We start from the raw sequence: 11,736 nt of genomic DNA on the forward strand, positions 1-11,736 counted from the left end.
GTGGGCGTGCTGGGTGGATCCCGGTCGGGCGCATGCGTGAGTCTGACTGACTGCCTCCCCGTTTCCAGCTTCAGAAAAATACAAAAAAAAAAAAAAGAGTACTGCTTTATAGGATACATGGCAACTGTACACCCACTTTGGCACAGATAACAGAACTCTGAAAGTTAACCAAAGTATATCCTATTTTAGAATGCTACTAGAGCATCAGAGGAAGGAGTCACATGTAGAAAATGTCTTAATTGTGGACCAAAATAACTTCCTGAATGTTTGAAGACAACAGAATGGCTTTTATTGGTGACACTGCCAGACAGTTCCATCACTTCTTTACTGTTTCCTCAGACAGACACCTGGAACTTGTTCTCCCACGGGTCACTACACTTAACTGCTACATTTTCTTGAGCTATTGGTTATTAGGAATTTTAAATACACCCCTGCGCTGCACACGACATCCCATTGTGTCCTGGGGAAAATCACACTCTAATTCCACCTCGTCACCCAAGACCACCCCTGAGTTTTTACAATACAGGTGAAGTCAAGTTCGCTTACACCTGAGAGGTGACCTTGAAGGTAAGAGTCCTGTCACCTGAGGGGTGGCCCCATTTTCTTTGCTTTGACGATGGTTAGGTTTGTAGTGTGGCATGAGGGAGCGTTCTGGTGGCGGCTGGTAAACATCACAGCCAGCCTGTCCCCATGCCTCCTGGGTGTCGTGGGGGGGGGGGGTATTTTCCCCTGGAACTCAGAGTCACGTCTGTTGTGTCACTTTTGGGAAAGTAGTAGCAGTAGCTTCCCAGCTTACTACTGTTTTACTGTTCCCTTTTTAAAATAGCATTATTGGGATATAATTCACATACTATATAATTCATCTATTTGAAGTATTCAGTTCAGATTTTAGTGTATTCACAAGGTTGGGCCACTGTCACCACTATCTAAGTTTAGAACACTGTTATCCCTCCTAAAGAACAAACACAAACCCAGTAGCCATCAGTTCCCATTTCCCCTACCCCACCCCCAACCCTAAGCAACCTGTCTGCTCTCTGTCTCTATGACTCGACTAGACACTTCACATGATGGGATCATACAGTGTGTGGTCTTTGGTCACTGGCTTCCTTCGCTTAGCATGTTCTCAAGGTTCCTCCGTGTGATAGTCTGTATCAGTATCACCTCCTTTTATTGCCAAATGGCAGTCTGTTGTAAGGGAAGACCACATTTTGGTGGTCCACTCATCAGATGATGGACTTGTGGATTGTTTGTATTTTTTTAGCTATATAAATATTGCTGCTATAAACATTTCTGTTGTACTTTTCCATTTTGACATGTGAATTAAATCTGGTAAAATGAACAGCCACCACTGGCTAGATGGGACTGAAATTGTGATGTCCATGTCCTGTGAGATAGTGAGGCGGTTTGCAAGGCTCCCTCGCCAGGAGGGCCTATCAAGGAAGTTGACACCAAGATATTAATTTTAAGTTTATAATTTACTTAATCTTAATCATATATCTATAAGAGAACTTTGTAGTTGTGGGAGAGGAAGCGAAGAATGTCAGGAAAAGTCACGAATGTTCTGCCTGCGCTCTTGGCCCCTAACTGCCCAGGGGCTTGTGCACATGCGGGCGCAGAACGCACCCTCCCTGCCCGCCTCTTGGTCCAGCTGCCCTAGCTTTCTGCTTCAGAACCAAAGTTGATGGGCAAGTCCAACAAAAAGAGGAAGCCTAGCCCAGGGCCAGGGCCAGGGCACGGGCACAGCCACTGCTGCTGGGCTGGAAATACTGGAAGCTATCCTTGAGCCATTGGAAATGTTAATTAGACTGGCTAATTCCTACTGATCTTGGGTTGCCAGTGTTGAGTGTGTAGGCTTACCCTGTCCACAGCTGCACCTGTTCCCGTCCTCAGAGCCATTCCAAGGGGTCTAAACAGCCCAGGCAGCACTCTGCTCTCCCGCTCTGTCCACCTTCCTGCTGCGAGGTATTTAGCACTTGCCTAAAGCTGGAACCCTGGTCCGCTGTCTCCTTCCCTCATTCAGGCCAGCTCTCAAAATCATTCCCTTCCCTAATTATCTTGAACCAGTTAATCATTTTTCACCCTGACTGTTCAGTAACGAGAACCGCTTTTCCTGTCGGACCCTGCCGAGTCACCCCAGGTGGAGTCCTGGATGGCAGCCTTTCGTCCGAGATGAGAAGCTCGGTTCAAATCCTTGCTCTTTTGCTAACCGAGTGTGTGCAGCCAGGAAAACATGCCGCAGAGAGACCGCCACTCTTGAAAAGCCTCCACGAGGTAGAGCCGCACGGAACACAGAAAGTCTCCCGCCAGGGTTTCCTGTATTTGTTTTTTGGTGTTTTTTTTAATCCTTCTTGATATCCTAAGTATCAGAGCAGTCACACAGCCCAAAGAAGCAAGGCATCTTTCTCTAAAATGACTTGGGATTCTCTGGACTCTGCTCTGCGTCTGAGCCCCTGAGTGGCCCGCTGGCATCTGAGTTACATTGGAAGGGCTCTCCCCAGAGGGGTCTCGCTCAGCTGCTCTTAGATGCAAGCTGGGCTAGCACCACTAATGCGTAAGAAAAACTTTGCACTTAAGACACATGTTAACCCCGTAACCCAGGGTCTCTAGATCCTTTTTTTCATTACTGCCCCACCGTGGAGGCTTCTGAGATATTTTTATTTCCTAATTTGTCCCCCTTTCCCCAAAACACCACAGAAATACTATATATATTTGCTGTACTTATTTCTGGGCTTTATGCACATAAGGAGTAAGGTATTTTTGCCTCCCTGCAGGACATTGCCTCCTTAAAACGCACACTTGCAGTAACTCCTCCACTGAAGCCCCAGAGACAGGGCTTCATTTGTACCCAGAGCCTGGAACAGCCCAGGACATCCAGCTACCCAGGGCTGGGAGGACGAAGTAACTGTGCCTGGTGCCTTCCAGCCCTGCTCCCCTCACTTGGTACCTTGCACTCACCTCGAGGGATACATCAGGAAGCTGACAGCCAACTCCTAGGCCCCAAGTCCCGGCCCCGCCCTGTGGTAGCTCTGCTTGTGTGTCAAGGGCAAGTGACATTTGAGCCCCATGGAATAATTAAGGCAGCCCCCAACTGTCTCTGTCTTTGCATCTCCTTAACTTGCCCATGGATTGGCAGTTATTGAGACGTTCTGTTTGGTCCAGCACGCCACACCAGGCTGCATCTGGGGACATGCTGGGGAGAGACGCAAACCAGTTCTCATCAGCAATTACAAACAAGCCTCCATTGTTCGCTGCGCCATCTGTTTTCTCGGTTTCTACCAATCGGGCGCCTCTACACCCAGCATACCCAGGGCCGAGGGGCTGCAGGGGAGAAAGAGCAAAGAACCCCTTCCTGAGACCCTCTGCCCGCACTGGAGAGGGTCCATGGCATGGTGCCTCGTAAAGCTGAACCGCCTCAACTTGCGGAAGATACACTCAGAGGGGCTCCATGTGTGTCTTTGTGAGAGGAAGTGAGTCCACAGCGCTGTGCGCTGTGCGGGTGAAATAGGAAAGCTAAACAATCACATTATCTGGAGGGCCCGGGAAGAGCTCTAGTCTGTTACCAGCAATTAAAACCTCCAAGAACTTCCTGTGCCCCTAGAGCACAATCAGTGTGGTGAGAGGAGCAGGTCACAGTGGCTGGAAATGGAGCAAGACAGAGAATGCCACTGGATCACCCATGACCAGTTATTGTCCTGCAGTTCCTAAGCCCAAAGGACGTTTTGGCGGGGGCAGCAAATGTCCATCAGTAGATGAGGAAATACCTTCTCATAAAGGTCCAACATTGTTCAGACGGGCCCACCTTAAAGTGTCAGTGGTCGTCACAGAGGTATTCAGGAGCACCGTCTCCGAGACCGGCCTAGTCACTGTGCCAGCCTGGGCAGGCGAGGTCAACAGACAGGCCAGGTGACAAATGTAGCCGTGCAGACAACAGTGTGTCACTGATAAATGTCCTTTGTCTGGAGTTGATGATGGTCCAGAGAGGCTGAATTCAGGAGCACTTGGGGGTTTGGGGTGAGGAGCAATGGTGGATGCAGAAGGAGGCTGCATTTGCTGAGGGAACCCCACATAGAAACAGGATGGGGTGACTGAGAAAACCCGTCGCACAGCAGAGGAGCTCAGGCCCTCGCTCTGGGCAGGCGTGACAGCTCGGACCCTGCTGCTCTGTGAGTGAGGGCGAGCTGCGCAGCCCCCTTCCCGAGCCGGCCTCTGCACAGCGTGCCCCGTGCTGCCCCCAGGGACTGTCACATCACAGGTGACACCAGCGCAGAGTTTACATGCTGCGCACTACTCAGAAACAGAAAATGAAATTTAGAGACACACTTAGAGAGTATCAAATTTTTTTTAAGTCTTCCGTTGAATTCCAAATACTTGTCTTAAAAAACTCTTACCTTTGACTATATTTTAGAGCAAACCAGGAGGATGGGCAGCGGGTCAGAGGATGCAGTGGTGAGTGATGCTCAGGGTCTGCAGGGCCTGCAGTAGCATCTGCTCTGTACACCCCAGGAAGGCTAATACCCTTCGTTTCCCGTGTATAAATGTGGCAACAGCTAGAATTCTGTCCTGCCAAGCCGAACGTTAAGTGAATTTCGGTTCCTAATGATCTATAAGACAGTGACCACACCCAGGCAGCCCGGGAATACATGTGTTGTTAGCACTGTGTTCATTATCAAGTTGGGCTACGAGTGTGCTGTGCCCGATCATTTGATTTTATGTTCTTTTCCTTCAGATTAAAATACGTAAAGGTCTCATTGCAATATTTGAGCAAGGTAAGACTGACACTTCAGCGCATCTGCTCAGCCACCCTGCTCTTGGGGATGGTGTGTAAATTCACTAACAGGCCTCCTGCCCTGACTAACCCCCCCCCCCCCGCTGAAATGGGCCCCCACCTCCTCACCGCTCCCACGCCCCCTCCCCAGGGCCGCGCGCCTGCCCCTGCATGTCTGTGCTGCCGGGGAAGCCAGCCTCGCCTTTCTTCTGCTCCTGCACTCCGTGCGGAATCCAGCACCAACACCTGCCACCCTGGAAAATGTCTTTGTTGCCCACCCTATTGTGTTGGGCGCCTGGGGAGCCCGGGGACCCGGAGCCGCCCCCTTTTTTGTTGCCCGAGCTGGGAGGAGCAAGATCTTGAGATGGGCCGATAAGACACGGCACGTGCTGGGCCGGCCTTTGACCGCTTGCCTTAACGGCAGCCTCCAAGGCCTCCGCCCGGGAAGGCGGGCTGTTCAGGGGGCTGCTGAATGGGACAGCTGGGTAGGAAGAGCAGACAAAAGCTGGGGGAGCACAGAGGGTGGAGAACCAGGAGATCTTGAGGTTTAGGACCCAGGGGGCAGGCTGGCCGCGGCAGGTGCGACCTTCACTGTGGGCCTTTGCTTTCTGCAGTGGATCTGCACAGACAGCAGGCACACCCCTGGATTCAGTGCAGCTGACAGGCTTCTGGGGTGGCCTGGGATATACCAACTCGTGGGCTGCCAGGTGGAAGGGAGACTAGATGATGATGATGATGATGATGGCAATGACGATGATGGTACGGGGAACATCAGTGAGCGGAGCGAGCTGGCATTTATTAACAGCATTACCCGCAGTGGAACACATGGCACAGACCCCATTGCTGTCTCAGTAAATATGGAAGTGGGGTGTCCTGGTCCTGATTATTTGGTTTATCTGGAACACCGCTCTCCTACACCAGGAGCAGGCCGTTCCACCCGCAGGCCGGACGAGCAGCCGCTCCCCGGGCAAGCTGACCCTCCAGCCAGCTGCCGGGGCTTTGGCCCAGGCCCAGAACTGTTCCACACTGCGCTCGCTCACATCGGGTTCTAAGGGTAACATGAGCCACGGGACTCAGGTGCTCGTGTTGGGTCGGGCAAACGGGGCAGTGCAGTCCCCTCCCACACTGGGGGCTTCATGCAGAAGCCTTGATTTGCTGGGACCACCATATCCATGTGTGTCCTGCTTCTGACACAGAAGTGGTGAGTGGGGCTTGAGTGTCCTTTGAACAGACCCCCTAGCTCCCGCAGGAGGAAGAGGCCAAGTGCACAGAATTGCCTTCTTTGGGGACCATCTGCTCGTTCCACAGCTGCCGCCCCGTCCATCACAGGGTGCATGCGGTGCAGGTGCTGAGGGTGTGCCCGCAGGAAGTTGGAGACTAGAGGAATGCAGGGGGCACTGGCTGTGGCCGGGGGGCAGCCTGTCCTTTGCCGTCCAAGGTGGGGGCTGCTGTCAGGCAGCAGCTGCACTCAGCTCTTCCGAGGTGGTGTCACTCTGTCCACCTGTGCCCGCCTGCACAGGTGTGGAGGGTTAAGTGTTTCCCTCTACTTAATACCCTATCTTTAGATATCACTTTCTCTTTCATTTAGTTGCTTTTTTTTTTCTTCTTTCTCCCAATTGATCTAATTGCAATAGCAGGTGGGGGTCCTTGTTGATAATGTGAAATGTTAGACAATTTGAAGGGGCAGTATTTTCAAATGAAATGCTATCTGAGATTAAATCAGATGTGTTCCCCCCTGGGGTTAAATGCTAGTGCCCACCTCCAGCTACAAGGGAACATAGAGATGCCAGTCACTAGTACCATCACTGTCCTAGCTGACAGTGTAGCTGTGGTGCCTTTGTCAGAGCAGCCTGTTTTTAAAGATGAACATAGGAGAGAGGCTTAGGACGTGCCCTCCTGCTGGGACCTCTCTGGGACCGAGGGGGAGCACGCCCCGTGAGCAGGCCTGTCGCACGCGTCTCGGGGCACACAGGGAGGCTGTCCCCTCAGGCCCACGCGTGTTTGCAAGTATCGATTTCAGAGGCTCATCCTAGAAACAGCAAGGTGAGGTCAGAAAATGAAAAAAGATGCTGTCTATGAGTAAGATAACTTTAGGTAAATTAATTTCAAATGCCAGTAATAAAAATTTCAAAGGCCAAACCAACCCCTGGAAGTGAAGCATCTCAGGAGTATAGAAAGCCTGCTTTTGAGGTTTGTTCCGGAAGCCCGGGGTGTAACGGCAGGCTTAAAAATAGGCTGTGCGGGGAGAAGGGTGATGAAATGGTCCCCTCGCTGGCTGCGCTGCCCCGGGGAGACCCGACGCACCAGCCGCCACACGGCAACACCGCAACACCGGCTGCGTGTTGCAGCAGGCAGCCCTGGGCCCCTCTGAGCACGCGCTCCGCCCTGGGGCAGGGGGGGCCACAGCCTGGCGGGCTCTCCCGCTTCTCCTCCCTCTGGTGCTAGATAGCCTTGAGCTCGTCTGGACTGTCAGACAAGCACTTTAGTCCTGACTCGGACCCCTTGAGGAATGATGGATTGTAACTCCTGTAAAGTATTAATATGGAAATACATGTAAATCATAACACCTACAGGGAGCCACAGAACTGGGGGGGGGGGGGGCTGTACTTGCCTTTCACGGCTCTGGACAGCCCTGCTTCGTCAGCTCCTCCTCCCTGGACTGTAATCAGATGCCTTGTTCTCTTCACTTGTGGACTGGACGGTAAGGCTGAGTTAATTTCAAAAAGATTCATAGTTTCTTTTATGCTGCAAGGAAGCCCTGAGCAGACTGGGAGGAAGACGTTCATTGGTTCACTCAGCAGACATTCAGCACTCACAGCCCTGGGAGGTTGTCAGGCCCTGTCCTGGGGATGTGGTTCCATTCTTCCCGGGTGCCACAGACCCTGCCTTTATCTGTGCCCACGGGACCTCACCGGGTGCCACAGACCCTGCCTTCATCTGTGCCCACGGGACCTCACCGGGTGCCGTAACTTGGCCTCTCTCTGCTTTCTTTGCAGGGCCCTGGCCGCCAGCCTGAGTGCCTACCTCACAGCACCTCTTGGCAAGGAGGAGATGGTTGAGACCCCCCACAGCCCCACCCAGTCACCTCCAAATCCAGAGACTCCGGAAACATGGCTGTTGTGCTGGTGCCACACGAGCCTTCCTGTTAACAGACTTGTGAGGTTGAAGACAAACCCCACCGAATGCTGCAGACAGAGCTTTCAAACTAGGCCGTGTCGTCTTGCCCTGAAACCTCATGAACCTTGGGCTTCAGAAAAAGAAAAGATAAAAGTCACCAACAAACAGCGGCGCTGGCTACGGAGTGGGCGTGGGTGGGGCTGCCCGCGCAGAGACAGCAGGAGCAGGCTCCGGCTTCAGGAGGGGCGCAGGCTGGTTTCTGTGCCCCAGCTTTCCTCTCATTGATAAACCCAAGCGTGAGACACAGAGTGGCAGACAACTGTCAGGTGGTTTACGGGATTTCCTCTGCATTGATTCTGCTAGTTCCTATGTTAGAATTTATGATATACTCAGAAATTTCATCATCATAGAAACTGGCTTTCCCCGGAGCCTTTTGCCCAGGAGAAATTTTACCTCCGTTGCTGAGTGTTTCCACCTGGTGCCCACTAACTGGGGAGAGGGCTTTCTGACCAGCTGGAGGCACTGCAGGTCGTGACAATGACACTTCCACCACAGAGCACTCAGAGGGTTCTAGAAAAGCTGGGTGTGTCCCTGTGGAAGTTCTGTGGGTCAGATGTCCCCAGGGCCCTGCTCAGCACAGCTCCGCTCAAGGTGCACGCCAGCCCTGGACTGGCGCCTGCAGTGCCCGCCTACCTCCAGAGCTCCGCCCAGAGAGGACCCAGCAGGGGCCTGAGAGAGGATTCCCATCGCGCAGAGCTGTAGGGTAACATATTCCGAGCAAGGATTTAGTCATACTTTTCACTCACTTGGCTCTGAGGGACACATAATGAGCCTATTAAGGAAAGGGAAGTCCCACCTTCTGCCAGCACTTTCCAGCGTCTGTGCTGGGGTGTGGGCATCAGAGACGAGATCAGCCACGGGAAGACCGCTGCTCCTTACCAGGCCTGCCTGTTCAGTCTGTAGTTTGGCCCCTCCACCCACCGTGGTCATCCTGTGAGCGGTGCCACAGCACACAGGTCCAGACCAGAGTAAGCTGTGGGTCAGAACCAGAGGGGGCTAGCTGAGGCCCAGTCAGGAGCAAGGTTGGCCTGCTGGGTGCTTTTCCTCTCTTCTCTGCCCCCTGCTGTGCACCCACAGGCGTTTCCCCAGCCTGCTTTGGTCACCTTTCCTGAGCCGTCCGAGCCTGCACCCCCCACCCCCAGAGCATCTGAGCAGCCGTTTTCACTGACCAGTCAGTTCTCTCTGTCAGCCAGCATGTTGGGTTGGCTGATGTCTGACCTCTGAGGAGAAACAGGCAGACCCAGGAGCAGGACTCCCTTTTGGGGACAATTGAGAAAGGGTTGAGAAAGTTTTTCCTGTCAGAAGGTTGGACCTTCTCATTCTGGAGAGAGCATGTTTTGCTGCTTCACAGGGGGTTGCAGGTGAGGCTTGAGGCCCAGGCCCACCAGACAAGCAGCCTGAACATGATGCGGCTGTGAGAGGTTGAGGGATGTCCCGTAGAAGATGTAGCCCTAGTCATTTGGGCTCTTCTGTAAACGAGTTTGTTCACGCATCGGGGCTGAATGTCAGTATAAAAGTGACTGAAGGTCACACGTGTCCACAAATGTCAGGAGTCTTATCTGACCCCCACCCCACCCACACAGCTTTGTAACGATGACTTGGGCTTGCTGGCGGCATGGTGCGGCCCCATCACTCTCACTGGAGACTGGTGTTGAGTTGCCTTGTTTCATATTTACGAAGTACCCAGACCTTGTTCCTCCCAGGAAAGGCACCGCACACTCCTGGGCTCCACAGTCCCACGGAGGCTCTCTGATGGGAAGGAGCTTCTCGGAGAACATTTCATCTTCAGGTTCTAGAAACCCCTGGTGCAGAATTCTCGGGTGTAGTTGAAGTATTGGGACTTGAAGTCCTATTGAATCCCCTGGACTTCTACTTTGTGATTCATTTTACCTCCAGGGTCCAGTCCTCCTGACCCTGCAGAGGGACACTCAGTTGTAGATAGCGAATAACTAGACCTTGCTGTCGTCCCTAATGGCTCGAACAACCTGAGACCCAGATTACAACCAGCAGCTCTGCAGCTGGGCTTGTTCTAGCCGGGTGGTCTGAGGGCCAGCTCCGGTCTGCAGGCTTGCGGGGGGTGGGGGGTGGCCGCCAGGTCTGCTTGCAATCATGTGGACATGAATCGTTTTTGTTATTTGGGGTGGAAAATTGAAACGATCAAGTCTTTTTTTTTTCTCACTTAGAAAAGCAAATATTATACTTTTGTAATAAATGCCTTTCAGCAAAATTGAGGAGGGTCACTCATGTGGGTGAGATCCACCTGAGTCGTATTAGTAGGTCAGCCATCTGTAAACAAAAGTGGCCGTAATTGGCCCAAAATGGATAGGACTTGCTGGCTTGCAGGCAGGACTGGGCTGGTTCCCTCACTTCTCTGCACAGTGATGTTCTGTATTCTCACTGAGTAGGTTGTTGTACTTAAAAATAATAATAATAATGCCTCAAAATGATGACTTCTTTAAAAATGGTAAAACCTTAAGAAGACAAAAGTGAGGAAATTTAGCTTGGGTAAGTGACTGTCACAGTGTCTTCATATAATTAAGACAGCAGTTCCTAAGGTCCACAGGGAGGGGGTGGGGTTCAGCCTTCACTTTGTATGAGGGGCTGACTGATCTGTCCCGAGCCTCACAAACAGGTCACGTGGGTCCATAGACAGCACAAATCACATCTTCCTGACCTTCCTCAGGTGCGATCACCTGGGCTTCATTTACTGATCTGTTGTATCATCTGGAGGTTTGAGGGTTCCTTGAAAACTTACTGTGATGTCTTCCATGTCACCACGCTCCCTGTGTGTCTACTGAAGGGGCATGCCCACGTCTGAAGGGAAATTCAACATAAACAGCCATCTTTTACTTGCACTCAGTATCTCTGTATGACATACACATTAAGTGAATGTTTTCAGGCCTACAATATTTAGTACATTTAAATAAGGGAAAAAAATTGATAAATATGGTAAATTAAGTTATAGTGTGTCATTTGATTTTGGTTGTGCTCTTATTTAATTTTCCTAATGCTTCCCATCTGGGTTCACGCCTGGTATAAGTCACCTTTGCAGGCGTGTGTTGGTCGGGCCCCTGCGGGCAGCCGTTCCACACTGCTCAGGAAAGCGCGCGGCTCCTCGGGGGACCGCCACCCAACAGTCTCTTGTTCACCCTCTTTCTCCTCAGCTATGATTTACTGTGATGATTTAATAAAGTAGAAACACTGCACTCACATGCCTTACGTTCTTGTTTTGTTTTCATTATAGATTATAGGAAAATAAAGTTTGTCCCGCGATCTTACAAAACATGATTTGCGTTTTTACCAGATGAAGTTGTTCAACACCCTTTTAAACCAAAGCCTAACTATTATTCACCTATCCAGTGAAATTTACAAATCTAATCATAAAAAATTGACCACTGAGTTCATAGCATGGTGTGCTGAGATCACTCTCAGGAGTACCTGAGCCTAAGCATCATGGACCTCAGGGATTGAAGTGCTGCTCCTCTTCAGAATTTAACAGTGGGGCCGCCCCTCCTGGGACTTGTGCCCGGGCCCACGGTGAGCCTCGGCGTCGGCCCCAGCTTCTCCAGGAGGGCCCTCAGCGCGAGCCACCCTTCCAGAGGTGGGAAGTCTCAGGCCCTGATGAGCAAGAGGCCAACTCTGAGGGTTTGTCTCTGTGAAGAAGTGATCGACAATCTGCGATAGCAGCCTCCTGTGGCCGTGGCCGGAGTCACGTCGGTGGCCCTGCCTCAGGACCACAGCCGTCACGTTCTAACGGCTGACTAGACACCTCTGCCCGGGTTCCAGCCTGTTCC

The 11,736-nt window shown here is 51.9% G+C and overlaps 1 protein-coding gene across 2 annotated transcripts in view; it reads left to right on the top strand.

Moving 5' to 3' along the window:
• The window catches only part of RALGAPA2 (Ral GTPase activating protein catalytic subunit alpha 2), a 386,122-nt gene extending 374,972 nt beyond the window's left edge, over positions 1–11,150 (top strand). Inside the window, exons 40-41 of one of the 2 annotated variants that reach the window (XM_066237690.1) lie at positions 4,727–4,766; positions 7,762–11,150. In XM_066237690.1, coding sequence (XP_066093787.1) covers positions 4,727–4,731 — 5 coding nt within the window. In that variant the 3' untranslated portion in view covers positions 4,732–4,766; positions 7,762–11,150. The remainder of the gene's footprint in view (positions 1–4,726; positions 4,767–7,761) is intronic. The other variant, XM_066237692.1, reaches the window with a different exon arrangement.
• The last annotated feature ends 586 nt before the right edge of the window (positions 11,151–11,736 follow it).

The sequence above is a fragment of the Saccopteryx bilineata genome, chromosome 6 (assembly GCF_036850765.1).
Source record: "Saccopteryx bilineata isolate mSacBil1 chromosome 6, mSacBil1_pri_phased_curated, whole genome shotgun sequence".
In the NCBI taxonomy this organism is placed as follows: domain Eukaryota; kingdom Metazoa; phylum Chordata; class Mammalia; order Chiroptera; family Emballonuridae; genus Saccopteryx; species Saccopteryx bilineata.